This window comes from Nicotiana tomentosiformis, chromosome 6 (genome assembly GCF_000390325.3).
Source record: "Nicotiana tomentosiformis chromosome 6, ASM39032v3, whole genome shotgun sequence".
Classification (NCBI taxonomy): Eukaryota; Viridiplantae; Streptophyta; class Magnoliopsida; order Solanales; family Solanaceae; genus Nicotiana; species Nicotiana tomentosiformis.
In genome coordinates, this window is record NC_090817.1 from 121,154,619 (window position 1) to 121,182,542 (window position 27,924).

Here is a 27,924-nt window from a genome sequence, read left to right on the forward strand (position 1 = left end):
AGCCATTCACTGAGGCTAAATCATACTTCGCCGATGCAAAGTTCTACTTGAAGAATCAAATTATGAAGGAGCTAAAAGCTGATGATGTCATGAAAAGGAAGAATGACGAGCCCGTGACTAAAAGAACTGATGTGACTGCTGGTAAAGCCAAAGCTGTTACTGAAGAGGTGAAACCTAACTCAAATAAATCTTATAGAGGGGATATTGCGTCTTATGGAAATAAAGTAACTCATGCGCTCCAATATTTCCCTAAAAGGAAGAAAGATGAAGGTGAATTATCTAATCTCCAAACTAACATGCTAAAAGAGTTAATTCTTCCGGTAAAACGAATTGAGGCAGTAAAGTTGTCCTCAAAGCCACTTGTAGGGTTTGTGGCCCAAAATCATTTGCAGAATGTGGCACTCCCTACAAAGCGAACATATGAAGGTTTTGATCCTAACGCTTATAGGCTATTTGCAAAAGCTGGATACAATCCCAATGAGCCGTCAAGGTTAGGGAAGCTCCCATCAGAAGCTGCAATGAGGCAACTGCGTGAAGGTTTGCGGTACAAACAACCATCACCAGTGCGCATATCCAAAAGAAGGGCGAGCAATAATTATATCACCGTAGAAGATTAATCTGCCACTTCTAACAAGCTTTATGTCTTTGATCGACTTGGAAAATCAACTGCGAAGACTTCCGTGTTTAAGAGATTGGGTCCATTGAAGAAAGGGAATAAGTTCCAGATACAAGAACACCCGCTTCGCCCAAAATTCAGAAGATATCTAAGGATTTCCAAAGTGTGGTTCCTTCCAGAATGAGGTGACAAACAAAAGTCATGATTTCGTGTGATAAAGTACTAAAGGTGAATACATACACTGTGGTCTACACTAAAGAACGTGATGAAGACGAATAAAGTGTGGGTTCTTCGTATCATGTCACTGCACAAGGCGAGCTAATGGAGGATGTCGAGAAATTGGAGGATGTTTCACCGTGTTATCACATATCCTTCAATGATGGGGACCCTCAAGAAGATGAAGATGCGAAAGATGCTCCCCCGAAAATTGAAGAAGGGGTGAAGGCAATGATTGATGCCTTAAAAGAAGTTAACCTTAGCACAGATGAAGAATCAAGGCCCACATACCTAAGTGCTTTACTAGCAATTGATGAAGAAAGCACTTATATCGAGTTACTCAAAGAGTTAAAGGATGTCTTTGCTTGGAGTTACAAAGAGATGCCTGGCTTGGACCCTAAAGTAGAAGTTCATCACCTTGCAGTCAAGAATGGTGCTCGTCCTGTTAAGCAATCCCAAAGGCGATTTAGGCCGGACTTGGTTCCCTTGATTGAAAGTGAAGTTAACAAACTCATTGACGCTGGCTTTATTCGTGAAGTCCAATACCCAACATGGGTCTTAAGTATTGTCCCTGTAAGGAAGAAGAATGGTCATATTCGGGTGTGCGTTGACTTCAGAGATCTCAACAATGCGTGTCCCAAAGATGAATTCCCGCTTCCTATTCCAGAGCTGATGATCGATGCTACTACTGGGTACGAGGCAACGTTATTTATAGACGGTTTATCGGGTTATAACCAAATTCGAATGGCACCAAAATATGAAGAGCTTACTACATTCCGTACCCCCAAGGGTATTTATTGCTACAAGGTAATGCCTTTTGGCTTGAAGAACGCTGGTGCTACTTACCAAAGGGCTATGCAGAATATTTTTGATGACCTTCTCCACAAGAATGTCGAATTCTATGTTGACGACTTGGTGATAAAATCAAGAGAGAAGAGCGACCACTTGAAAGACTTGAGAATGGTGTTTGAGTTGCTCCGGAGGTACCAACTTAGGATGAATCCATTGAAATGTGCCTTTGGAGTTACTTCTGGAAAGTTCCTTGGTTTCATTGTTCAACATTGAGGGATCAAAATTGATCAAGCCAAAACGGAGGCCATTTTGAAAAAGCCTGAGCCTCGCGATATTCATGAATTTAAAAGTCTGCAAGGAAAGCTAGCATACCTTAGGAGATTCATTTCAAACCTAGCTGGGAGGTGCCAACCATTCAGTCGCCTCACAAAGAAAGGCATTCCTTTTAAGTGGGACTAAGTTTGCAGCAATGCCTTTGAAAGCATCAAAACATACTTGATGAAGCCTCAAATTTTGGTAGCCCCTATACCTGGAAAGCCATTGATACTATATATTTCAACACAAGAAAGGTCCGTTGGAGCGCTATTGGCCCAAGAAAATAGTGAAGGGAACAAAAACTCTCTTTACTACTTGAGCAGGATGATGACACCAAATGAGCTGAATTATTCGTCAATCGAAAAGTTATGTTTGGCACTAGTCTTCTTAATTCAAAAGTTGAAGCACTACTTTCAAGATCATGTCGATCGTCTTATTTCTAGAGCAAATCCCATCAAGTTTGTGATGTCAAAACCTGTCCTTAGTGATCGACTAGCAAGGTGGTACCTCCAGTATCAATAATTTGAAATTTTGTACATCCTTCAAAAGGCTGTAAAAGGACAATCATGGGCAGACTTCTTGGCAGATCATCCGATACCTGATGATTGGGAGCTAACCGACGAACTACCTGATGAGGACGCAATGGTCATTGAAGTTCAACCTCTATGGAAGATGTACTTTGATGGTGCTGCGCATCGTGGAGGAGCTGGTGCTGGAGTAGTATTTTTCACCTCTCAAGGCGAAGTTTTGCCCTACTCTTTTACGTGACACAACTTTGTTCCAACAATGTTGCTGAGTATCAAGTATTAATACTTGGACTTGAAATGGCTGTTGATATGAAGCAGTTCCAATTGCAAGTCTTTGGTGACTCCCAGTTAGTGGTCAATCAGCTTTTAGGTAGTTACGAGGTCAAGAAACCTGAACTACGCCCTTATCATAATTATACTAAGAAATTGATGGGATGGATTGGTGATGTGAATATTCAACATGTGCCTAGGAAAGAAAATAAGAAGGCTGATGCTTTAGCTGCCCTAGCTTCATCGCTAACCCTGCCTAATCAAGCGCAAGTTACTATCTGCCAAAAATGGGTAGTACTGCCGCCAAATAAGGGTGAAAGTGAAGAAAATAAACTCGAGCATCTTGTGGCCATTTCTGAAGCTGAGAAGGAAGAATGGAGACAACCCATTATCGACTACTTAAGCTATGGGATACTTCCAGAAAATTCGAGGAGAAGGATTGAAATCCGTCGTCGTTCACCTCGCCTTTACTACAAAGATACTCTATACAGAAGGTCATTCGAGGGAGTACTCTTACGGTGCTTAGGGGAAGATGAAGCACTCCAAGCTTTACAAGAAGCCCATTCTGGGGTATGTGGGTCACACCAGTCTGGACCAAAGCTCTACTTTCATATAAAAAGGATGGTATATTATTGGCCAACGATGGTAAAAGATTGCTTGGACTATGCTCGAAGATGCAAGGCTTGCCAATTCCATGCGAATTTTATTCATCAGCCTCCCGAAGTGTTGCACCCGACTGTTGCATCCTGGTCATTTGACGCTTGGGGATTGGATATTGTTGGACCACTGCCAAAGTCCTCTGGTGGGCACCTATATATCTTGGCTGCAACTGACTACTTCTCAAAATAGGCTGAAGCTGTGGCTCTTAAAGAAGTAAAGAAGGAAAATGTTACAAGTTTTATCCGAGTAAACATAATCTAGCGCTTTGGCATTCCTCGTTACATAATAACGGATAATGGCAAGCCATTTGAAAATAGGTTGATGAACAATATTTATGATCTATTTGACTTCAAGCAACGTAACTCTTCTATATACAATGATGTCGCCAATGGTCTAACTGAGGCATTCAACAAGAGTCTATGCAACTTATTAAAGAAAGTTGTCTCCAAATCCAAACGAGATTGGCATGACCATATGGAAGAAGCTCTGTGGGCATATAGGACAACTCACCGCACGCCAACACAAGCGACCCCTTATGCACTCGTTTATGGAGTCGAAGCCGTCTTACCACTCGAGCGTCAAATACCTTCATTACGATTAGCTATTCAAGAAGGGATCACCGATGAAGAAAATGCCCGACTTCGATTAACATAGTTGGATGCTCTTGATGAGAAGAGGTTGGAAGCTCAACAGAGTCTTGAATATTATCAAGATCGATTGTCTCGCGCCTTCAATAAAAGAGTTCTGCCGAAATCCTTTCAAGTAGGAGATCAAGTCCTTGCCGTACGAAGACCTATTATTACTTCCCATAAACCTGTAGAGAAGTTCACTTCAAAATGGGATGGGCCATATGTCGTGCAAGAAGTTTATTCAAGTGGAACCTGCAAGCTAGTTGATGCAGACGACATGAGAATCGGCCCTATCAATGGCAATATTTTGAAGAAGTATTATCCTTGAAGTTGCAATGCTCCTTGACGCATGAGCCTAAACTGCATGTTCCTATAATCCTGGCCCGCAAGAGTATAAACTATGTATGCCTCCCCCCCTCCCCTCCCCCCCAAAAAAAGTCCGCTAGGTTAAAAACCTCGAAAGAGGCGGCCTAGACAAAAGTTAGGACATAAAAAAAATAATAAAAAGAAAACTCACCCATTCTGAACTACGGTATGACTTGATCCTCTTCACCGAGGTACGTAGGCAGCTTAGAGTTTCATTCTAAGTTCAGTCGCATAAGTTCAAAAGATACATATTGCCCTAATTGTTGTCTGAGTAAAGTATGGAGGAATGTAAAATCAAGCTGAAACGCCATCCTCCTGTTGAACTTTGGATCTCATTTGATTTAAAGGGGGATGACCCTCCATGGTAAATTGGTATCTTTAATGGGACGATTTTAGGAGGATGCCAAGTATTTGAATTGAATTCCAAGGATTCTTTATGTCTTCAGGTTCACCAAACCTTCAAGTTTTTTTGGTCTCCAAGTCCGCCCCCTGCCCTAAAAAAAAGGGGAAGAGAAGAGAGGCGTTAAAAGGGAACATAAGTATAAGTAGAAAGATTGCTTGGCACAACGTTTCAAATTCAGTGAGACTTGAACCCAAGTTATTTGTGAGAATGGAGCTCTTGAATTTCGATTGATGGCAAGTAAAACGTCTTCTGATCTCTAGGCTTCCATATCAAGATACAAAAGTTTTGGTGGAGTCGCGCAAATCTGAAACTGTCAATGTGTCAGAGTCTAAAGTTGATTTCAAAATATTATCTGGGATGATTCTGAAGTTTTTTGATCTAGAATTTTGGATATGTTCTAGATTTTGAAGTTTAGTTTTCAAGAAACCAAACAGTTCATAATTTTGACATTTCTACGCCGAGATATCAATTTTTGGGTGAGACTGCGCAAATCTGGAATTGACAGCGTGGCGCAAAATAAAGTTGATTTCAAAAATATTATATGGGACGATTTTGAAGTTGTTTGATATAGAATTTCAGATATGTTCTAGATTTTGAAGTCTAGTTTTCAAGAAACTAAATGGTTCATAATTTCGACATTTCTACACCAAGATATGTATTTTTTGGTGAGATTGCGTAAATCTAGAATTGATAACATCGTGCAACATAAAGTTGGTTTCAAAATAACGTATGGGACGATTCTGAAGGTTCTTGATTGTTGATATCGAATATGTGTAAGATTTTAAAGTTTAGTTTCTACGAAATCAAATGTCTCATATTTTTGGATTCTCACATTGAGATATATACTTCCTACTGCAAATTTACAAAGGTGATTAATAATATTATCTTCAAAGAAAAAGGAGGATGTATATTCAAATACAGAGAATTTCGATTGATGGCAAATACATAGAATTTCGATATATGTTGTTATAGATTTGTCCGTCTATATGCTGATGTGGATTTGTCCGTCTATATACTGATGGGGATTTGTCCGTCTATATATTGATAAGCTGTTATAGTTCAAATGCTGCAAATTCCTCCACAAGTTTCAAGCAATCAAGTTCAAGTTCAACAAATCAAGTTCAAACTCAAGAACGAAGAACAAATCAAGATTCAAGGAGTACGAGTTCAAATCAAAGTTCGTGCTAGTTAGATTCAAGATCATCGTTCGTGACAGCAAATATAGGTTCAAGATCAAGCTCAACAACAACAATAATAAACCTAGTTTGATCCCAATAGGTGGGGTCTGGGGAGGGTAGTCTGTACGCAGACCTTACCCCTACCTAATGTAGGTAGAAAGATTATTTCCAATAGACCCTCGGCCCAGGAAGGGCAAGAAGAAGAAGACGAGGAAAGCAAGAAAGGAAGAAAGATGGAAGAGAAAAGAAAAAGGGAGAGATAAAGGATAAGTAGTACCAAATAATAGCAACAGGGAATACAATACCTGAGGCGAACAAAACCACATAACGTAATAAAAATCTAAGAATATGAAGAGACATGCATGCTACTAAGACTATCGATGAACAACTATAAACTACCTACTAACCTTCTACTTTAATCCTCGACTTCCACACCCTCCTATCTAGGGTCATGTCCTCAGTGAGCTGAAGCAGCGCCATGTCCTGCCTAATCACCTCTCCCCAGTACTTCTTAGGCCTACCTCGACCTCTTCTCAAACTCTCCAAGGCTAACCTCTCATACCTCGTAACAGGAGCATCAATGCTTCTTCTCTTAACATGTCCGAACCATCTCAGCCTCAACTCCCGCATCTTGTCCTCCACGGAGGCTACTCCCACTCTGTCCCGGATAGCTTCATTCTTAATTTTATCTCTCCTGGTACACCCACACATCCACCTCTGCTACTCTCAAGCTCAAAGGTCCTTAAATTTATATTGGGAAAGAAGAATCAGAGGATTCATAGAGATTGTACACTCAAATTATTTGAAATCAAATACTACGATTGTTGCAATATTTTCGATCTTGATTTTATTTTCTTGAGCAAATTTATTGTCTATAACTCCAATAGACGATATACCAAAAACGTGGCTAAGAGGACATTCTCTGCACGGTTCATATCTAGAATTGATAAAAATTGGGGAGGAGACGCGGCAAAACTATTCGCAAACCATTCGTGGAACCTGTTAAAATTCTGATTCAGTTTAATGGAGAGTAGGGTATTAAAAACATGTTTTGCAGTTTCAACGTTTATGGAGTTCTGGTCAATTGAACTCAAATACTACTTAAAAGTTGGATATCCACCGATGGGCATAAACAGTGATATGAGCCTTCGATTTACCTCAGTTTGATAAAATGGAACTCCGACTTCACTCAATACCCATTATGTATTGCACTGAAGGAGAAGCAAAATATCTGTGATGAGATTATACATGATGTATATGTACCGAGTACAATTGAGATGCTCACTACAAGAAAAGGGGAAGATTATGAAGGTACACAGCTAGATGAGATTGACGTAATTAACAATCCATTACTTGAACAAATTGCAGAAATCAAGTTTACTAGGACAAAGATACACTGATAAGTGTCTTGAAGAACTTGCGATGCGAGGAAAATTTTAATTCAAGGTGGAAAGTGTTATTCCCGGTCAATATTCCTGTATTTGTAAATATTAATTCTGCAAAATATAAGTTAACGTAATGAAACAGTAAATAATGAATTCGAGCCCACTGAATTCACAGTGTTTCCTTAAGGAATTTAATCCCCTCCTAGTACCCAAGGTAATGGATTATTTCCTCCCAGGATAGAACGAATTACACACTGGTGTAGCGGTACTTCAAACCCCAGTGTTTCGGCGAACACAAAGTTCGGTAGCAAATCACACTTACAGTTGCTTTGTTTGAAGTTAAAAACAATGCAGAACGAAGGAGTATATACTCAGAAGAACGTATGGAAGTTCTGAGAGGAAGGAGTGCAATGTATAGCCAATTGTATGTTGAGTTCTTGGTAATTTCAGTTGAGTTCCGAGTGTTTCACTTCAACATTTGCTGCTCCTATTTATAGCAAGCAAGAGGGAGTGCAAGCCAAACGTCCACCCTTCATGGTGGAGCAAGCATTACATTCATGGTGGAGCAAGCACTTCATGGTGGAGCAAGCACTTCATGGTGGGAAGACCATTATCCGGCTGCCAATGATCAAATACACGGATTGGAAAATATCCGTTACAAATACGGATAATCTTACGTTAATATTTACTATTAACAAATAAATTTGGTCCAAAAAAATTAATCAATCAATCGATCATTTGACCAAATCCAAATCCAAATCCAAATCCGAATCCGAAGCCGAAGCCGAAGCCGAAGCCGTAGCCGTAGCCGTAGCCGAAGCCGAGCCGAGCGAGCGACGACGACGACGGCGCGAGGCTTGCTTTCTTCTTAACTCTTTAAGAGCTACAAGAAGAGCAATTATATATATACCCACCAAAAATGTCTTCCACTTCCAATATGGGACAATGTCTCATTGTTAAGAGGGGAAACTTAAAATTTTACTCAAAATTTCATTTTCCCTCCATTTCCCATTCACCCTCATTTTAAGAATATTACATCTTAAAATAAAACCTCAACAATCCCCCACATGAATGGGGAATGGCTATATCACGGAAGTATGCATGAAAAACTGTGTGATTTACAAGCAAGGATTAATTGCATCTGGATAAGTAGGTTTCCCTTTGAACTTTCCGTAGTAAACTTATGTCGGATATACTCGGTCAATCGGTAGATTTGATATCTTTGAACCGTCGATCTTTGGTGTATACCTAGACAACCATAAGTCACACAATCAACCCTTAACCGTCTTTGGTTCTCATTGTTGTGTTCGTTTCAGCCATGAACACCGCCTGGTTCATAAGTGCGTAGAGAACTGGCCTTACAAAGTTCTCCTTGAAGCGGCTCACACTTCACACTTAAATAGGTGATTCCTAAACGTGTCATCCTGTAGATACACTATTTGATATACCCCGTATCAAATTTAGAAATCATTAAAAAGCCTTAATGCTTTATCCTTGGTACTGAACATTGTCTCATCACGAGAATGGACTAAAATTTTATTTGACAATGTTGAACCGTCATTAATGACTTTGTTTGATCTCTTTGAACCTAGATCTTGGGATCTCCAGTCTTCTAGGTAGAGTTACCGCCACAATGACTTGTTCTCGGCCATAGCCCCATTCCCCTTGATGATTTCTCAACTACCTCTCTAGCTAGGCCTTTTGTAAGTGGATCCGACACATTATCACTTGACTTTACATAGTCAATTGTGATAATTCCTCTAGAGAGTAATTGCCTAACGGTTTTATGTCTTCGTCGTATATGACGAGATTTACCGTTATACATGACGCTCCCAGCCCTTCCAATTGCCGCTTGACTATCACAATGTATGCATATTGATGTCAACGGTTTGGGCCAAAATGGAATGTCTTCCAAGAAATTCCGGAGCCATTCAGCTTCTTCACCGGCTTTATCTAAGGCTATGAATTCAGCCTCCATTGTAGAGCGGGCAATACATGTTTGTTTGGACGACTTCCAAGATACCGCTCCTCCACCAATAGTGAAAACATATCCACTCGTGGACTTAGAATCAGTTGAACCGGTGATCCAATTTGCATCACAGTATCCCTCAATCACCGCAGGGAAATTACTGTAGTGCAATTCAAAGTTCTGGGTATGTTCTAAATATCCCAAAACTCGTTTCATTGCCATCCAATGAGATTGGCCTGGATTGCTCGTATATCGACTCAGTTTACTTATAGCACAAGCTATGTCTGGTCGTGTACAATTCATGATATACATTAAGCATCCCAATACACGAGCATAATCCAATTGTGATATGCTTTGGCCTTTGTTCTTTGCTAATGCAAGATTCACGTCAATTGGAGTCTTTGCAACTTTAAAGCCCAAGTGCTTGAATTTTTCAAGTACTGTCTTAATATAATGAGATTGTGACAATGCCAGACCTTGAGGAGTCTTATTGATCTTAATTCCCAGAATTAAATCAGCAACTCCCAAGTCTTTCATATCAAATTTGCTATTGAACATACGCTTAGTAGCATTTATGTTGGCAATGTCATTACTCATTATCAACATATCATCCACATATAGGCAAACAATGACTATGTGATTTGGAACATTTTTAATGTACACGCATTTATCACATTCATTTATCTTAAAACCATTTGACAACATTGTTTGGTCAAATTTCGCATGCCATTGTTTGGGTGCTTGTTTTAGTCCGTAAAGAGACTTAACAAGTCTACATACCTTCTTTTCTTTACCTGGAACCACAAACCCTTCGGGTTGTTCCATGTAAATTTCTTCCTCCAACTCTCCATTTAAGAAGGCCGTCTTAACATCCATTTGATGAATTTCAAGACCATACACTGCAGCTAATGCTACTAACATCCGTATGGACGTAATTCTTGTAACTGGAGAGTATGTATCAAAGTAGTCTAGACCTTCTCGTTGTCTATACCCTTTGACTACGAGCCTTGCCTTGAATTTATCAATAGTGCCATCATCTTTGATTTTTCTCTTAAAAATCCATTTAGAACCCAAAGGTTTATTTCCAGGAGGAAGATCAACCAATTCCCAGGTATGGTTGTTCAATATGGATTCTATTTCACTATTGACTGCCTCTTTCCAAAACAATGATTCCGAAGAAGTCATAGCTTCTTTAAATGTTTGAGGCTCATTCTCCAATAAGAAAGTCACAAAATCTGGTCCAAATGAAGTAGACGTTCTTTGACGTTTACTACGTCTTGGATTCTCCTGATTACATGTACTTTCTTTTATTTCTTCCCGAGGTCGTTTAGATCCTTCACCAAACGACTCACATTCCTTTTTATACGGATATATATTTTCAAAAAACTCAGCATTATCTGATTCTATAACCGTATTATTATGAATCTCGGGATTTTCTGATTTATGAACCAGAAATCGATATGCTTTACTATTTGTCGCATATCCTATGAAAACACAATCAACGGTTTTCGGTCCTATCTTTACCCTTTTGGGTTTAGGAACTTGCACTTTTGCCAAACACCCCCACACTTTAAAATAATTCAAGTTGGGCTTCCTTCCTTTCCATTGTTCATAAGGAATGGATTGTGTTTTGCTATGGGGCACTCGATTTAATATTCGATTAGCCGTAAGAATGGCTTCCCCCACAAGTTCTGTGGCAAACCAGAACTTATCAACAACGCATTCATCATCTCCTTTAATGTGCGATTCTTTCTTTCCGCAATCCCATTAGATTGGGGCGTGTAAGGGGCTGTTGTTTGATGAATAATTCCATATTCTAAACATATTTCTTCAAAAGGAGATTCATATTCACCACCCCTATCACTTCTTATCATTTTTACTTTCTTGTTAAGTTGCGTTTCAACTTCATTTTTGTATTGCCTGAATGCGTCTATTGCTTCATCTTTACTATTCAGTAAGTAAACATAGCAATATCGAGTACCATCGTCAATAAAAGTTATGAAATACTTCTTTCCACCGCGAGATGGTATTGACTTCATGTCACAAATATCTGTGTGAATTAAGTCTAAAGGATTCGAATTCCTTTCAACTGACTTATAAGGATGTTTAACATACTTACATTCCACACATATTTGACATTTTGATTTTTCGCATTCAAACTTGGGCAGTACTTCCAAGTTAATCATTTTCCGCAAGGTTTTATAATTGACATGACCCAAACGCACATGCCATAAATCATTTGACTCAAGTAAGTAAGAAGAAGCTGGAATATTATTATTATTTTCAACAACCATTACATTGAGATTGAAAAGGCCCTCGGTGAGGTAACCTTTTCCCACAAATATTCCATTCTTACTAATTACAACCTTGTTGGATACAAAAACGCACTTAAAACCGTGCTTAACAAGAAGTCCAGTAGAGACTAAATTCTTTCTCATTTCGGGAACATGAAGGACATTGTTCAAAGTCATGACCTTGCCAGAAGTCATTTTTAGAAATACCTTCCCATATCCTTCAACTTTTGCTGTTGAAGCATTTCCCATATAAACTGTCTCTCCGGGTTCAGCAAGAGCATAGGTAGCAAAAGCCTCTCTAACTCCACAAACATGGCGAGTGGCTCCTGAATCAAACCACCACAGTTTAGGATTTCCCACCAAGTTACATTCAGAGAGCATGGCACACAAGTTATCAACATCATCATGGTTTACTACCATGTTTGCTTGACCCCTTTTCTTGTCTTTCTTCGGAGCACGACACTCCGTAGATTTGTGTCCGGATTTCCCACAGTTGTAGCAGTTTCCACTGAACCGCTTCTTGCTTGGGTTGTATTTCGGACCAGAAGCCTTCTTCCTCTTTTTGTTAGCTTCAACAATATTTGCTCCCATTATTGTTGAATTTCCACGGCCTCTCCTTTCAGCAGCTTTATTGTCCTCTTCAATTCTCAACCGAACAATGAGATCTTCAAGGGACATTTCCTTTCGTTTGTGTTTCAAATAATTTTTGAAGTCCTTCCACAACGGAGGCAACTTCTCAATCATTGCTGCTACTTGGAATGCTTCGTTGATTACAAGACCTTCAGCAAGTAGATCATGAATAATCACTTGCAATTCCTGGACTTGAGTAATAACAGACTTGCTATCTATCATTTTGTAGTCCAGAAATTTTGCGGCAACGAATTTCTTCATCCCGGCATCTTCAGTCTTATATTTCTTTTCAAGCGCATTCCACAATTCTTTGGATGTCTCCATGCTACTGTATACATTATACAGATTATCATCCAGTCCGCTAAGAATATAATTCTTGCATAAAAAATCAGAATGCTTCCACGCTTCAATCACGAGAAAGCGTTCATTATCTGGAGTTTTATCCGGCAGATCAGGAACATCTTCCTTGATGAACTTCTGTAAACATAACGTAGTTAAGTAGAAGAACATCTTCTGCTGCCAGCGTTTGAAATCAATCCCGGAAAATTTTCCGGGTTTTTCTGCCGGTGCCAACGCCGGTGTTCGGCTTGTCGTTGCGTTGGCAGTCGCCATCGGAACAGCTTGGTTTTCGTTTTCAGTCATCATCTTTTCTGAAAAAGAATGACACAAACAAACGTTTAATACACGTTTTCAAACTGGAGTAAAAATCACGTAGATTTTAATATCCAACAAAACGCCACGAAGGCTTTACTCTCCAAAACGGGAGTACACAAAACCACAAAGGTTTTAGTTTGCAGAATAATAAGAATAACACAAGTACAGAAATAAATATTAAATTCCTTAAGATTGTTATTCCCGGTCAATATTCCTGTATTTGTAAATATTAATTCTGCAAAATATAAGTTAACGTAATGAAACAGTAAATAATGAATTCGAGCCCACTGAATTCACAGTGTTTCCTTAAGGAATTTAATCCCCTCCTAGTACCCAAGGTAATGGATTATTTCCTCCCAGGATAGAACGAATTACACACTGGTGTAGCGGTACTTCAAACCCCAGTGTTTCGGCGAACACAAAGTTCGGTAGCAAATCACACTTACAGTTGCTTTGTTTGAAGTTAAAAACAATGCAGAACGAAGGAGTATATACTCAGAAGAACGTATGGAAGTTCTGAGAGGAAGGAGTGCAATGTATAGCCAATTGTATGTTGAGTTCTTGGTAATTTCAGTTGAGTTCCGAGTGTTTCACTTCAACATTTGCTGCTCCTATTTATAGCAAGCAAGAGGGAGTGCAAGCCAAACGTCCACCCTTCATGGTGGAGCAAGCATTACATTCATGGTGGAGCAAGCACTTCATGGTGGAGCAAGCACTTCATGGTGGGAAGACCATTATCCGGCTGCCAATGATCAAATACACGGATTGGAAAATATCCGTTACAAATACGGATAATCTTACGTTAATATTTACTATTAACAAATAAATTTGGTCCAAAAAATTAATCAATCAATCGATCATTTGACCAAATCCAAATCCAAATCCGAAGCCGAAGCCGTAGCCGTAGCCGTAGCCGTAGCCGTAGCCGAAGCCGAGCCGAGCGAGCGACGACGACGACGGCGCGAGGCTTGCTTTCTTCTTAACTCTTTAAGAGCTACAAGAAGAGCAATTATATATATACCCACCAAAAATGTCTTCCACTTCCAATATGGGACAATGTCTCATTGTTAAGAGGGGGAAACTTAAAATTTTACTCAAAATTTCATTTTCCCTCCATTTCCCATTCACCCTCATTTTAAGAATATTACATCTTAAATTAAAACCTCAACAATCCCCCACATGAATGGGGAATGGCTATATCATGGAAGTATGCATGGAAAAACTGTGTGATTTACAAGCAAGGATTAATCGCATCTGGATAAGTAGGTTTCCCTTTGAACTTTCCGTAGTAAACTTATGTCGGATATACTCGGTCAATCGGTAGATTTGATATCTTTGAACCGTATATATATATATATATATATATACACACACGACATATCTGAAGTAGATTCATTTATGTATAAATGTGACTATTGTCCTTCTATGCTTTAAAAAAATTATTTTGATAACTAAATACATTTGCATGTATAATGTGTGGTTAACTGTGTAGAGTTATTGATATTGCTGTATATACGACAAATATTCATTATTTGTTCATAAAAATTATATTTTTAAAGTATAAATTGCGTGTATTGAACACAAATTGATGGATACGATATCAACGGATATTTGCTTGTATGCATCGAATGCAATTGTTCAGGGAGTTTTAAGTCTTTGAGCTTGAACACCTCAAGACTTTTTATAGTCAGAAAGTTCCGTTAGGCCGAGAAAGACAAAACACAAGCCATCTTATGAAACACAGTCCAAAAGGCCAAAGATTACATGCGGTTTGTGTGGACATCAAGGAAATAACGAAAAGACATATTGAAATCCTCCGCTGAGAGGTTGATTGCGTTAAATCTTAGTTCTTTTTTCTTCTATGTGGGATTAAAATTTTACGGTCTAAGGTGCCAAACAAATAACATTTGGATTGTAATTTAATGGTTGCCAATAATAATTTTTTGGCAGAATATATAGTTTACCCATCAACCTTGAAGCGAAATTCCTGTTACACACTTTCCCTTCACGGGAAACCTTTTACACACTCAATCTCTCAAAAGTGTGTCTAAGACACATTACTTTTGACCAGATAGCACTTGCGTGTTTATACACACAAAAAAGCGCATGAAACTCGTAAAAAATCCCATTTTTTGTCTCCCTTCCCCACAGGAACCCCTTCCCCTCCCTCCGGTCTTCTTCCTCAGACCACCCTCCTCCAATCTTCACCCAAATAAATTTTTTGAAAGAACATAAAATTTTAGATCTAAAATTGAGCGATTTTTGTTGGTTTATTGTCTAAATATTGTGAAAACTATTTATTTGTGATAGATTTAAAAACTTTAACAATAGTATTGAAGGTTTGGTAAAAAAATCTAGAATCCACCATTGTTGGGGTATCGAAAAAAGCTTATAAATTTAATTGGGTCTTGTTAATTATTGGGTTGTTGAACTCAATTTGCTGCTCGATTATTTCCGGCTAGTTGTTTAGATAGTGTGGTTGAATTTTAGTGTTGTTGGAAACTTTCTCACAAATAACTATGGTGGCATCAATAATGGTGCTTAAAATAGAAAAATGGAAAGATGAGTTTTAATTGTAATTTCTAATATATTGTTTTTCCCTTTTAAGGTCAATGACACGTGTCACGACCCTATTAAGGCGTGACTTTCACGTTATTTGAAAAATTGGTCAAGCACAAAAGTGGTGTGTCTTAGACACACTTCTGAAAGGTTGAGTATGTAAAAAGTTTTCCGTGAACGAGAAGTGTGTACAAGGGATTTCGCTGCAAGGTCAATGGGTAAACTATGTATTTTGTGAACATATTGTATACATGTGAAAATACAGCAGTCTGTATACAATTTTTATACAGAACTATGTACGTTCATCTGTGATGGTTCTCTTCTTTTATGGTCAATATTGTATACATGTCATACAGCAGTCTGTATACAATTTTATGCAGCATTATACACCTGTTATAAAGTATTATGCACTTTTTACATACTTGAGACACAACAATTTTAAGGTAAAGTACTTTCTTTGTATTTTATAAAAATAGTGCTCTCTTTTCGTTTCATTCTTAAAAATAATGAGCACTTTAGAATGCAAAATGAAATATTGTTCTCTGTAATGATTTAAAACTGTGAACTGATTCATACACCTGTTAAGCAACATTAATTATACTCTTTTTACATACTTGATACACAACAATTATACATGCAAAGGTACTTTCTTTTTATTTAATAAAAAGAGTGCTCTCTTTTCGTTTCAATCTTAAAAAAATGAGCATTTTAGAATGCAAAAGAAAAACGTGTTCTCTGTAATGATTTAAATCTGTGAACTTAACCATACACCTGCTATGCAGCATTACACACTTTTTACATACTTGATACACAACGATTATATAGGTAGATCTAAAATAAGCCATAGGGCAATAATGTACTTAAATCATCATCGCATAGCAGTCTTCCATATAATGTAGCTCATAGAAAAACAGTATATGTATCACTGTTTGTGCATATTTATACACCTGCAATTCAATAATTATACATACTAAATTATAACGATCCGGCCGGCAATTCAATAATTATCCCCTAAATTATGCTTCCTCTATACTATATTGTGTTTATGTAACTTGCCGGGGTGGTTGGTTTTGGTTTCGGGTGAGTTTCAGAGTGAAATGGGACACATAGTCCCTAAGTTAGAAGGTTAAGTCGTGGGAGTTGACCGTAGCTTGACTTGTGTAAAGATGACTCCGGAATGAAGTTTTGAGAGTTCCAATAGCTCCGTATGGTGATTTTGGTCTTGAAAACGTGTTCGGATGTTGAATTGGAGGTCCGTAGGTCGTTTTGGCGTGAACTGACGAAAGTTAAAAAGTTGGAAGATTTTGGAAGTTTGATCGGGAGTGGACCTTATTGATATCAGGGTGGGATCCCAATTTCGGAATTTAAAATAGGTCCGTAATATCATTTATGACTTGTGTGCAAAATTTGAAGTTAATTGGAGTTGATTTGATATGAATTGGCATCGGTTTCGAAATTTGGAAGTTCATAGTTCATAGGCTTGAACTTGGATTGCGATTCGTAAAATTTGTGTTGTTTGATGTTGTAACGACCCGACCGGTCATTTTGAGTTCTAGCGCATCGCTCGGCGGTTTGAGGCCTTGCGTAGCTTCACTTCATGTATTACAACTTGTACGTGTGGTCGGAATTGGATTTCGGAAGGTTCGGAGTTGTTTCGGAAGAAAAATTCTCAATTCGGAAGCTTTAAGTTGGAAGAGTTGACTAAGGTTTGAATTTTGAGTAAACGACCTCGGAATCGGGATTTGAAGGTTCCAATATGTTCGTATGATGATTTCGGACTTGGGCGTATATTCGGGTTGAGTATCGGGTGGTCCGGGAGCATTTCAGAGCTTAATATGAAAAGTTGGCATTTTGAAGGTTTTAGAATTTTTTAAGTTTGGTTTGAAGTGGACTTTGGTATTATCGATGTCCGTTTGGGTCTCCGACCCTTGAAATAGGTTCATATCGTGATTTGTAACTTGTGCGTAAAGTTTGACGTCATTCCGGAAAGTATGAATCGGACGCGTTCGTCGAAATTTGAATGTTTGAAAGTTTGGAATTTTTCCTAAGTTTGACCATAGTTTGACTCTAAGGTTCGTGTTCGGATTTTGGATGCGAGACTTGGAATATGTCCGTTTCGTCATTTGAAACTTGCTTGCAATATTTGGTGTCATTCGGAGTTGTTTTGATATGGTTCGGACGATTTGTTGCAATTCTAGAAGTTCTTAAAGTTCATGGTGATTTTTATGCGTTTTGGCATCCGATTCGTGACTCTAGAGGTTATTTTGGTGTTTTGATCGCGCGAGCAAGTTCGCGTAATATTTTTAGACTTGTGTGAATGTTTGGTTTGGAATCCCGAGGGCTCGAATGAGTTTTGGACGCGTTCCAGAAGAGTTTTTAGAGGTTCAACTGGTTTTGGTGCACTGTTCTCGCATTTGCGAGGTTTTTCTTACATTTATGATGGCCGCATTTGCGAGATCATTCTTTCTTTTGAGCGGAGTTGGGAATTATCTATAAGCATTGGATTATATTTTGATTGATTTGCACATTGTTTGATTAGTTTCGGATCGTTTGACCTCGAGTCCAGGAGTTAGAGAGGCATTGGAGCCGATTATGAAACTTCGGAGCGAGGTAAGTTTTCTGTCTAACCCCGTGAGGGGAAATTTACCCAGTATGTGTTATATTCTTATGTGCTACATGTTGTGGGAGCTACGCACGTATGAGGTGACGAGTATCCGTGCACATGCTAGGATTCCTGATTTGTCCGGGTAGACTTAGGTATACGCCATGCTTTAATTTACTATTTAAGTTGTCCTTTCCTATTGAATTCCTTTATTACGTGTTATGACCTGAGACTAGACTTGCGTAGAGTGATAGACTCGCTATTGTAGAGATTTGACGAGCTACTTGATTTAGCCGCCTAATAATTACGCTCCCCTTACGGATTTCTCCCACGTTGTGCGTTTTCTTCGAAAAGCTTCCTTAAATTTCATAACTCACTCGTTTATTCGTGAGTGTGGTCAAGGACCCGTTAAAGTATCATATTCTTATGGGATTGGGCCGTTCGCCTTGGCAATATTATATTCTTATGAGATCGAGCTGTTCACCTCGACATTTCTATTAAATACGCTTATGGGATCGGGCTATTCATTTCGGCAGCTTCATGAAATACTCTTATGGGATATGGTCGTTCGCCTCGGTAGTGTCATGCGTAATATTTGACAAGAAGCTATCGTATCCGTGAGTTTTCCTGATTTGAGTTGTGACGACCTATCTGGTGGGGACCATTTTACATATATATACTCCGGTTGAGGATGTGACCGATAATTGAGAGCTTGAGTTTACTTTTCAGAGAAAGATTGTATCACGTACCTATATTTATTTATACTGTTTATTTACCCTGACTCATAATTGTTTACTTTCTACTACATTTGATTTATTGGACCACTAGTAAGTGTCGATGTCGACCCCTTGTCGCTACTTCTCCGGGGTTAGACTAGATACTTACTGGGTACGCGTTAATTTACGTACTCATTCTACACTTGCTGCACTATATATATATATATATATATATATATATATATATATATATATATATATGTCTGGTGGTCTTTGGGGCGCAAAGACGCGGCTATTGCGGGAACTTACGGTGAGATGCATTGCATGTTACGATCCGCAACATACACAGTCTCCATCAGAGTTATTTACATTCTCTGTCTAACTTGTATTCTAGACAAATATTGTATTTTATTATATTTCCTAATAGATGCTCATGCACTTATGACACTGGTTTTGGGGGGTTCCTACTGGAAGTTCATTGTTGTAGTTCATGTAATCATTATCATTTCACCTTGTAATTTATATCTTATACGTAAATTGGAAAAATAAAAAAATCACAGGTGTTCTACGAGTACCAGATTTTACTCTATTTATTTAATGGGATTTATGATTTTAAAGATAATGAAATGAGTAACTAAGTTGGTTAATCACCGTTGGCTTGCCTGACGGTGGCGTCAGGCGCCATCACGAGGTATAGTGGATTTTGGGTCGTGACAGCTTGGTATCAGAGCGTTAGGTTCACTTAGATCTCATGAGTCATGAGCAAGTCTAGTAGAGGCTTGCGGATCGGTACTGAGATGTCTATACTTATCTTCGAGAGGCTACATGGTTGTTAGGAGCACTTCCCTTCTTGATTCCTCGTCGTGTGATTTGATTCCATTAAGGCTTATGCTCTCGTTTTCTTTCTACTCATTCTTATATGGTGTTGAGCGCTTGTTACCAATTGGGCATCGAGGAGTTGTAAAGGTACAGCAGATGTGGTGTAGGATGTTTTTCCCTGTGTATTCGAGTGGTCTATTGTCTTCGCTGTATGGAGGGGTGTTCTGTCATTTCAGCCCAGTGTTTGTGTTGCCTATGGTCGAGAATTGATACTTTCGAGTTTGGAGGGACTCTTGTTAATATTATGGTGTCACCATCCTTGATTGAATGCGTTGAGGCTCATCGGCATATTGATCTTCATTTGTTTGCCTTTGGGCACGGTGTCGTGAGATGGAACCTAAGAAGAAGTTATCAGAGATGGTCGTGTGGTGCGACTTCAGGATCGAATCGGCGTTTCCAGTGTTGATGGCTCAGGTGATGTTAATGAATGAAGAGATTCTTACGGATGGAGGGTCAGTGCAGACCCAGGGAGGTTAGTTGATTTCATGATGGATGCAACTATAACAATGAAGTTAGGAGGTCGAGTGCACGATTGTGGCGGATAATTCGGGATGTGTTATGATTAGTCCAACAAGAACTTATGAGAAATTTGGCTGAGCAACATCGTAGGATCATGGTAACTGGGAAGAAGTGGTCATTGTGGGGTTTGGATCTATGTGATTGTAGTGTAAAGCTAAGTGGGGGAGCCCACCATCTATAAGTGAGTCACGTGGCCGTGTGCATGTATGGTTTCGGGTTATCGGTGCATTGGTGGATTAGTTACGACCATGAAGACGAGAAATTTTGGATAAGGAAGTTTGATGTATATGTGTTACATTTCGCCTTATTGATTCGTATGCAGGTGCTGAGAATGGTTCAGGAGTTATGCTTCTATGGATGTGATGGGCAAGGAAAAAGATTCATTCAGTTGCTTTATGGGAGTGCACATGTTCTAACGGAGCACTAGTTATTTGGTTAAATAATCGAGACTGGATTAGAGTGGGCGACTTTCAGTAATGGTCTTAGTGGATTCAAGATTTAAGGTGTGGTGCTTAAGAATTTTTTGAGTTCGTTATGTGGCGGAAGATTGGGTTTTGCAGCAGAGTGTGAATGGTACTTGGAGTATTCTATGTCATCATCGGGTTAGTGGTGCGGTGTTAGAGAAGTGGGAGAAATAACTTAAGATTTGCAGAAGATCTAATCAATGCGGTGTATCAGTGGGAGATACTATTGAGTGGATGAAGAGAGTATAAAATGGCTTATAGATGCTGAGACGACGTGGTCTCGTAATTTGGGGTCACTCGAGATTAGTGTTGTTTGAGGTCTGTTATGTATTTGAAGGGAGTTATTATTATTTCGAAGGCAAGTCAAGAGTAAATTAGAAGAAGTTGGGTCAGTTAATGATGGGTTGAATCAGCATGGTTGTGGAAATGATCAGTTCCTTCGGTATGTTAAGCTATACAGCTGATTTGTGGCAGTATATGCGGGCTTGACAACCACCGTAATTTGATTGATTGGAGGTATTTGATTATGAGGGTTTGTTATGTGTATATGGATCCCGGAAAAGTCATGGTGGTTTAGGTGTTTTCTGCGGTTATGGGAATTCGATTGCGTGTTGAAATTGTTCCTCTAAAATGTGTTGAGCGAAAAGGGTTCTAGATGATGGAGTGTTTATTCTATTGGGGGTTTAGGAGTTATGATGAAATTCTTGTATTCTCGTGTAGCGGCATGACAAGTGCAGTGAGTGGTATGAAAATTGGAAGTTGAGGATCAAGGTTGCAGTTCGGTGTTGATAAGAATGTCACGAGCTCGAAGGAGCGGGGGAGGATTTCAACCTGAGGATGGTATGTTTTTTGGTAGGAGTGTTGGGTATTGAAATGCGGATGCTGGCTGACGAGCTCGAAACACACACTTAAATTATGCTCGCTAATCAAATATAGTATAGTATAATATCGTATCCACAGAGATTGGATTTAAACCGTATTCTAGTAGTTTCTAGCTTGATTGCTATCCAAGATGATCAACAATTGAGATTTATATGATTTCTAACTAAAATTAACTAAGAGTCTAAAGCTATTGACTAATGACAATCGAAACAAGGAATAAGCAAAGAAAGTTATTAGTGAGAGAATATAGAGTTTTGATAGGATAAGTGCAAGATAATTATTTGGGATCTAACTCTAGATAATTCACTTCTAATGTTCAAGTGAGTCTCTCAAATTCACTAAATTATTATTTCAAATCAAAAACTCCTCTCTCTATTAAGTTTTAACCTCACAAGATGAACCAATTTAAGCACGTGAAGATACGCAAGAATGCGTAGTGGATTGGTCTTTAGGAGAACCTATCTCGATGATCCTCCTAACCAGGTTTAATCAATGATTCAACTAGCTTCTTTTGATTTCTAAGAAGAATTAATAAACTCAACCAACAATATAATGCAAAGATATCACAAGTTATGCCTCTCTCGATTACATGAACAAGTGAATATATATGCAACAATTATATCATCCAAAAATGCTTCAATACATAAAACTAGAGTTATAATGTAGAAACAAATATCAATACACCAAATCCATCAAACCCTAAAGAGAACTACTTCATAGATATGGAGCAATTCATCACAAATAAAATTAAAGTAGAGAAAAACATAAATTCAATCCAAACACGTGTCTTGAGTGAGAAAGGAATGATGAAATCCTTCTGCTGGTATTCTTCCAACTCCTCCTTAGCCTCCTTAGGTCGAATATGTGTCCAAAGTCTAGAAAATAACGTTTTATATGTATTTATACCAAGTAGGATCGGGCCTAGACGAAATCACCTTCTCCTAGCCGAAATAGGATTGTCACTCTGTAAAAATTGTACAGGCGCGCCACATAGGGAGACGCGCTATGCGGGGCAGTAGTGGGAAAATCTAGAGAGCTAGTTCTGACAGACAGCAGGAAATTTGCACAGCCGCGGCGCGCTATGCGCCACATTAGTGCAATTTTCTCAGAGTACGTCTCAAATCTCAAATATTTACGTCCAGACTTGGTCCTCGACCCCCGAACACGATCCCGGCTTAATCCCTTTGGCTTTTACTCAGATTACAAAGCTCCAAATAACTCAAATTAATTCCATAACATCTATATAGCTCGACATCACTCCTACAAGGCATACAACACATAATTAGTACATAACACTATCAATTAAAGCTCAAAACAAATAAAGTGCATTAAATTGGAGTGCAATAAGAGACTAAAATACGAGATTATTGCCTACCATCAACATCATACACTTAAACCATTGCTTGTCCTCGAGCAATCAAACTACACTTCACATAGACACTACCTTTTTCAACAACTCTCATAATTCATCCCACCAAGAATATTTAAAACAGATTAAGCACAATACCGTAACATCCCCGCCTCAAGATTTGACACAAAAGCACCACACATCATTTATAACCCGCTCACTTACTCTAACACAGAGGTCAAGCATTAACTGTTTTTCATGAATTAAGTGCCCTCACACAACAATAAAGAGTAGTTCCACGCACAATAGAATTTAAGAACAATTAGGAACTTAAGATAGAAAGAATTCACTCACTCTCAGAAACAACATTCATATGCCATAAAAAATGTACCATAGGCTTGCCCGTAGTGTACTACTCAATTAATCGAGACCATTCAGTCAAGGATCAAGTAGGACTTTACTTGGTTGTAATGTAGGCTACATGATGGGTATGATACATTTAGATATAAGAGTGACTATACTTCCCTAAGCACTTTAATACATATATTTCATTGTTTAAAACCCCACACTTATGTCAAACCAAAACTCCATCTTCACATCAATATACATCAACTCCTTACTTCTTGAAGCACAATTACATCAACTATCAAATAATATTTTGCACAACAATACAATATTTTTTTCTTATTCTTTTCTTATTCAATTCAAGTGGCTCTTACTTTTTCAAAACAATGCACCTTTCTCCTTATTTCAATAGTTCTACTCAAAAGCCAAAGCAACCACTCGACACTTCAACTTTTACAAAGTTCATAAAGGTTTAAGTGCTCACGAGAGGTAAAAGGTTCAAATAAATGGTCAATTCAAATAAATGGGCAAGGCTTGTAATGTGGTTGCTAAAGAAATCGGATTGCAGGCTCAACGGGATTAACTAAGATATATAATAATTAGGTGGGTAATAGCATATAACTGGCTCAACAAAGACACGCCTAAATCACTTTCAAGACTGAACAAAACTACTATTTCACTTTGCAAACACATAGAGCAAGTTCTAGACATCAAATTCAATGCACAGAATAACACAAAACCTCACACACACATGGCATATAACTTACTCAGGATCAGACTCATCATAACACTCTAATCAAAGCCGTTAAGCAGAGTTAAAATTAAACAATTTAAGGTACTTATACAATAGTCAAAAACTGAGCCTAAGCGTCACAACTAAAGCACTTACCATTCTCAAGGTATAATAAAGTTAAGAGACATTGTCTTCAATTCAAATCATAGCATAAGGTTTTCTTCTACTCTACAAAACAAAAACTAATTACACTCAGTTTAAATAAAACCCTTGGAAAAGAACTACGATACAAAAAAAAACCAAGGGGGAATTATTACACTACCTACAAAAGAAAATCTTTTTGTCTTTTTCCTTTCGACTTTAATCCCTCAAGAAACCTATCAATGATATCCATCGTCAGGAAAAATCGAAAAATTTAATTTTTTTTTAAAAATTTATATGTTTCTTTTTCAATTATTTCTAACAACTATAACTAACAAAACTAACACATATACATACAACATACAAATATCCCCCACCCCGCAATTTAAGTTGTGGCATGTCCCCTTGACATATAATTAAAAAGCATAAGGTAAAGGAAACTTCCCTGAATATCTATTCGGGGTCTGAGTCGAAGTTGGGCTCCATTCCTTGCTTTCGAACTAATGCGCATATCCATGGAGACAACCTCTTCTCAGCCTTCTTGGAGTACACCCCACACTTATCTTTCTCACTCAGTGCAACCTTTTCTTTTGAGCCCTTCACTTTCCACTCAACACTCGTAGCTGGTTTTTCTTTTTGTGCCCCCTTTTCTACATTAATATCAAAGGTCACCATCTCCTCACCCACTCTAAGCATGAGTTTCCTATCGTGTACATCCAATATTGCTTTACCCGTTGCTAAGAATGGTCTTCCTAGGATGAGGGGGACCTCCTTGTTCTCCTCCATATTCACCACTATAAAATCTACAGAAAATACAAACTTATCCACCCGAACTAACACATCTTCCACTATCCCCTCGGGTATTAAAGTCATCTGGTCTGCCAACTGCAAAGATATTGGCACCGACCTTATCTCTCCAATCTCCTTCTCCAGTTTCCTGCAAAAAGATAGAGGCATTAAATTAATTGAGGCACCATAATCACATAATGATTTATTAAAATGAATAGTTTCTACAGAGTAAGGTATAGTAAAACTCCCTGGATCTCCACACTTTTGTAGGAGTTTGTTTTGTAAGATCGCACTACAATGCTCTGTGAGCTTGACCACTAAGGTTTCCTCTATCTTCCTCTTCTTTGTTAGGATTTCCTTCAAATATTTGGCATAAGCAGGCATTTGGGAGAGCACTTCTGTGAATGAAAAATTTACACGAACCTGTTTCAGGACATTCAGAAATCTCAAAAACTGCTTGTCAAGCTTTTCTCTACATAACTTTTGAGGGAAAGGTAAAGCAGGCATATGCTCGCTCTTCTCAGGTTCCTCCCTTCTTGATTTTTCTTCCTTCTTCTTTTTCTCAGTTCTCATCGGGATTTTCTTCTTTTTATCAACATCATTCTTCACTTGCTCCCCACTTTCTTTTTCAAGTATCACCTCTTTTTGGATCGGGGTGGGATCTTTCAACACTTGCCCACTTCTCAGAGTTACAACATTCACTGTTTCTTTGGGATTCTTTTCAGTGTCAGCGGGGAGAGTGCCTGAAACCCTCTCAGATAATATTATTGCAATATGTTCCACTTGTCTCTTCAGGTTTCGCAAACCAGTGCCCAATTCTTTGATAGCTTCTCTATGAGCGTCTAGTCTCTCCTCTGTCTTGATAATGAAAGCCTTCATTAGATCCTCTAGACCAGGCTGAATGGGCTGTTGAGGCTGAAATTGCTGCCTCTACTGATTTTGGTATGCTGGAGCTACTTGTCCTTGCGATCTAGAGTTATTTTGCTGCCAAGCATTCGAAGTACCTCCTGGTGAACTACATGAAAACCGGTGTGCCTCTGACGTATTGCATTGAAATTGTAATTTCCCACAACATTTACTTCCTCAGTTGAGGCTTGACACTCCTGAGTAGGGTGTCCTCTTCCACATATATCACAAGCTGCGTGATGCTCATTTTGTATCGTGGCTAAGGTCATCTTCCGTATTTCTTTAGCCATAGCATCAAGCTGTACCTGCGCAGATGTATTAGCATCAACCTGGTGAACACCAGTTGATCTTCTTCTTTCAGCACTCTCAGAGGGCCATTGATTAGCATCTTCAGATAACTCATCAAGAATTGTAACTATCTCTTCTGGAGTGTTCTTCATCAACGGGCCTCCAGCTGCATTGCTCAATGTTCTACGTGAGGCCGGTGTCAATCCATCCCAAAAGTCCTAGAGTTGCATCCAGAGTTCAATTCCGCTATGTTGACACTTTCGAACAGTCTCCTTAAACCTCTCCCATGCTTCAAAAATAGTTTCCGTATATTTCTGGCAGAAGTTATCGATTTCCCTTCTAAACTTGCCCGTCTTAGTTGAGGAGAAATATTTATAAAGGATTTTTCTGGTCATCTCCTCCCAAGTTGTAATTGATCCCACGGGCAAGTTTCGAAGCCACTGCTTTGCATCGTCTTTGAGTGTGAAGGGAATTCCCTTAAGTACACTGCATCTCATGAGACACCATTGTATTAAAACGTGTTCATAATCTCCTCGAAGTCCATTAGATGTGTGTTTGGATCTTCGTTTGGCTTCCTTCTAAAGAAACAACAATTCTGAAGGGTTTGAAGCAACCCTTTCTTCAACTCAAAATTGTTTGCTGCAATTGGAGGTGGTCTCACACTTGATAAACCTTGATTGTAGACCAGTCTAGCATAAATGACAAGTGGTCTCTCAGGCATGGGAGCTATATTTGCGAACTGGTCTACACCCAAGGGTTAATTTTGAGCATTTCTACGGTCCCTCTCTTCTTCGTAGATAATCTGTGCATCTTTAATAGCTGCTTTTTCAGCATCCCGTGCAGCTTGTTCTCGTTGTTGGGATACTTCTCTCGCAGCCAAATCTACATTATCCTCACCGTTTCCAGCCATAAGTTCTTTGGTTGAGGATTGCCCAACCTTTTTTGATGTCTCGGTGAGATTTCTTTCCTTTTTTTTTTTCATCTATCACAATTATTTTTCAATCTATGGTTTGTATGGTAGCACTTTTTTAGCAGAAGCTCGAGTCACGCACCACTCTAATCCTGTCACCTGCGTACAACCAAAGAACACCAAACGTAAAAAGAGAAAAAATTAAAATTAACTAAAAAGAAAAATTCCTGAATTAGCACTACAAACTATTTCAAACACTATTGATTGCCAATCCCCGGCAACGACGCCAAAATTTGACCAGCTTGAAACACATACTTAATTATGCTCGCTAATCAAATATATTATAGTATAATATCGTATCCACATGGATTGGATTTAAACCATATTCTCGTAGTTTCTAACTTTATTGCTATCCAAGATGATCAACAATTGAGATTTATATGATTTCTAACTAAAATTAACTAAGAGTCCAAAGCTATTGACTAATGACAATCAAAATAAGGAATAAGCAAAGAAAGTTATCAGTGAGAGAATATAGGATTTTGATAGGATATGTGCAAGATAATTGTTTGGGATCTAACTCTAGATAATTCACTTCTAATTTTCAATTGAGTCTCTTGAATTCACTCAATTATTTGTTCAAACTTTTAGCAAAAACTCCTCTCTCAATTAAGTTTTAACCTCACAAAATGAACCAATTTAAGCACGTGAAGATATGCAAGAATGCGTAGTGGATTGGTCTTTAGGAGAACCTCTCTTGATTATCCTCCTATCTAGGTTTAATCAATGATTCAACTAGCCTCTTTCGATTACTAAGAAGAATTAATGAACTTAACCAACAATATAATGCAAAAGATATCACAAGTTATGCCTATCTCGATTATATGAACAAGTGAATATAGATGCAATAATTAAATCATTCAAAAATGCTTCAATATA

At 38.6% G+C, this 27,924-nt stretch overlaps 2 protein-coding genes and 1 non-coding gene across 3 annotated transcripts; 2 read left to right on the forward strand and 1 right to left on the reverse strand.

Moving 5' to 3' along the window:
* Positions 1 to 2,763: 2,763 nt before the first annotated feature.
* LOC138894672 (uncharacterized) lies at positions 2,764 to 3,585 on the forward strand. Its single transcript, XM_070179390.1, has one exon. The coding sequence runs from the start codon at positions 2,764 to 2,766 to the stop codon at positions 3,583 to 3,585; it is 822 nt and encodes a 273-aa protein (XP_070035491.1).
* A 20,960-nt stretch (positions 3,586 to 24,545) lies between these two features.
* LOC138894673 (uncharacterized) lies at positions 24,546 to 26,985 on the reverse strand. Its single transcript, XM_070179391.1, has 6 exons — positions 26,853 to 26,985; positions 26,690 to 26,747; positions 26,342 to 26,561; positions 25,886 to 26,092; positions 25,575 to 25,739; positions 24,546 to 25,484 (listed from the first exon to the last, which is right to left on the reverse strand). Exons 1-6 carry the CDS (start codon positions 26,983 to 26,985, stop codon positions 24,546 to 24,548), a joined length of 1,722 nt encoding a protein of 573 aa, XP_070035492.1.
* LOC117275427 (small nucleolar RNA R71) lies at positions 26,316 to 26,422 on the forward strand. The gene has a single exon (XR_004505587.1). It is a non-coding gene; the product is annotated as a small nucleolar RNA R71 (small nucleolar RNA).
* Positions 26,986 to 27,924: the final 939 nt, after the last annotated feature.

Bases quoted from the DNA above. Each gene is read 5' to 3' on its own strand.
- LOC138894672 (XM_070179390.1), top strand. From the start codon at position 2,764: ATGGCTGTTGATATGAAGCAGTTCCAATTGCAAGTCTTTGGTGACTCC.
- LOC138894673 (XM_070179391.1), bottom strand. From the start codon at position 26,985: ATGGCTGGAAACGGTGAGGATAATGTAGATTTGGCTGCGAGAGAAGTA. The intron at 26,562-26,689 runs GTTGCTTCAAAC...CATGAGATGCAG, and splicing joins AATTTTGAGTTGAAGAAAGG to TGTACTTAAGGGAATTCCCT. The intron at 26,093-26,341 runs GTTCGAAAGTGT...ACATCTGCGCAG, and splicing joins GGGAGAGGTTTAAGGAGACT to GTACAGCTTGATGCTATGGC.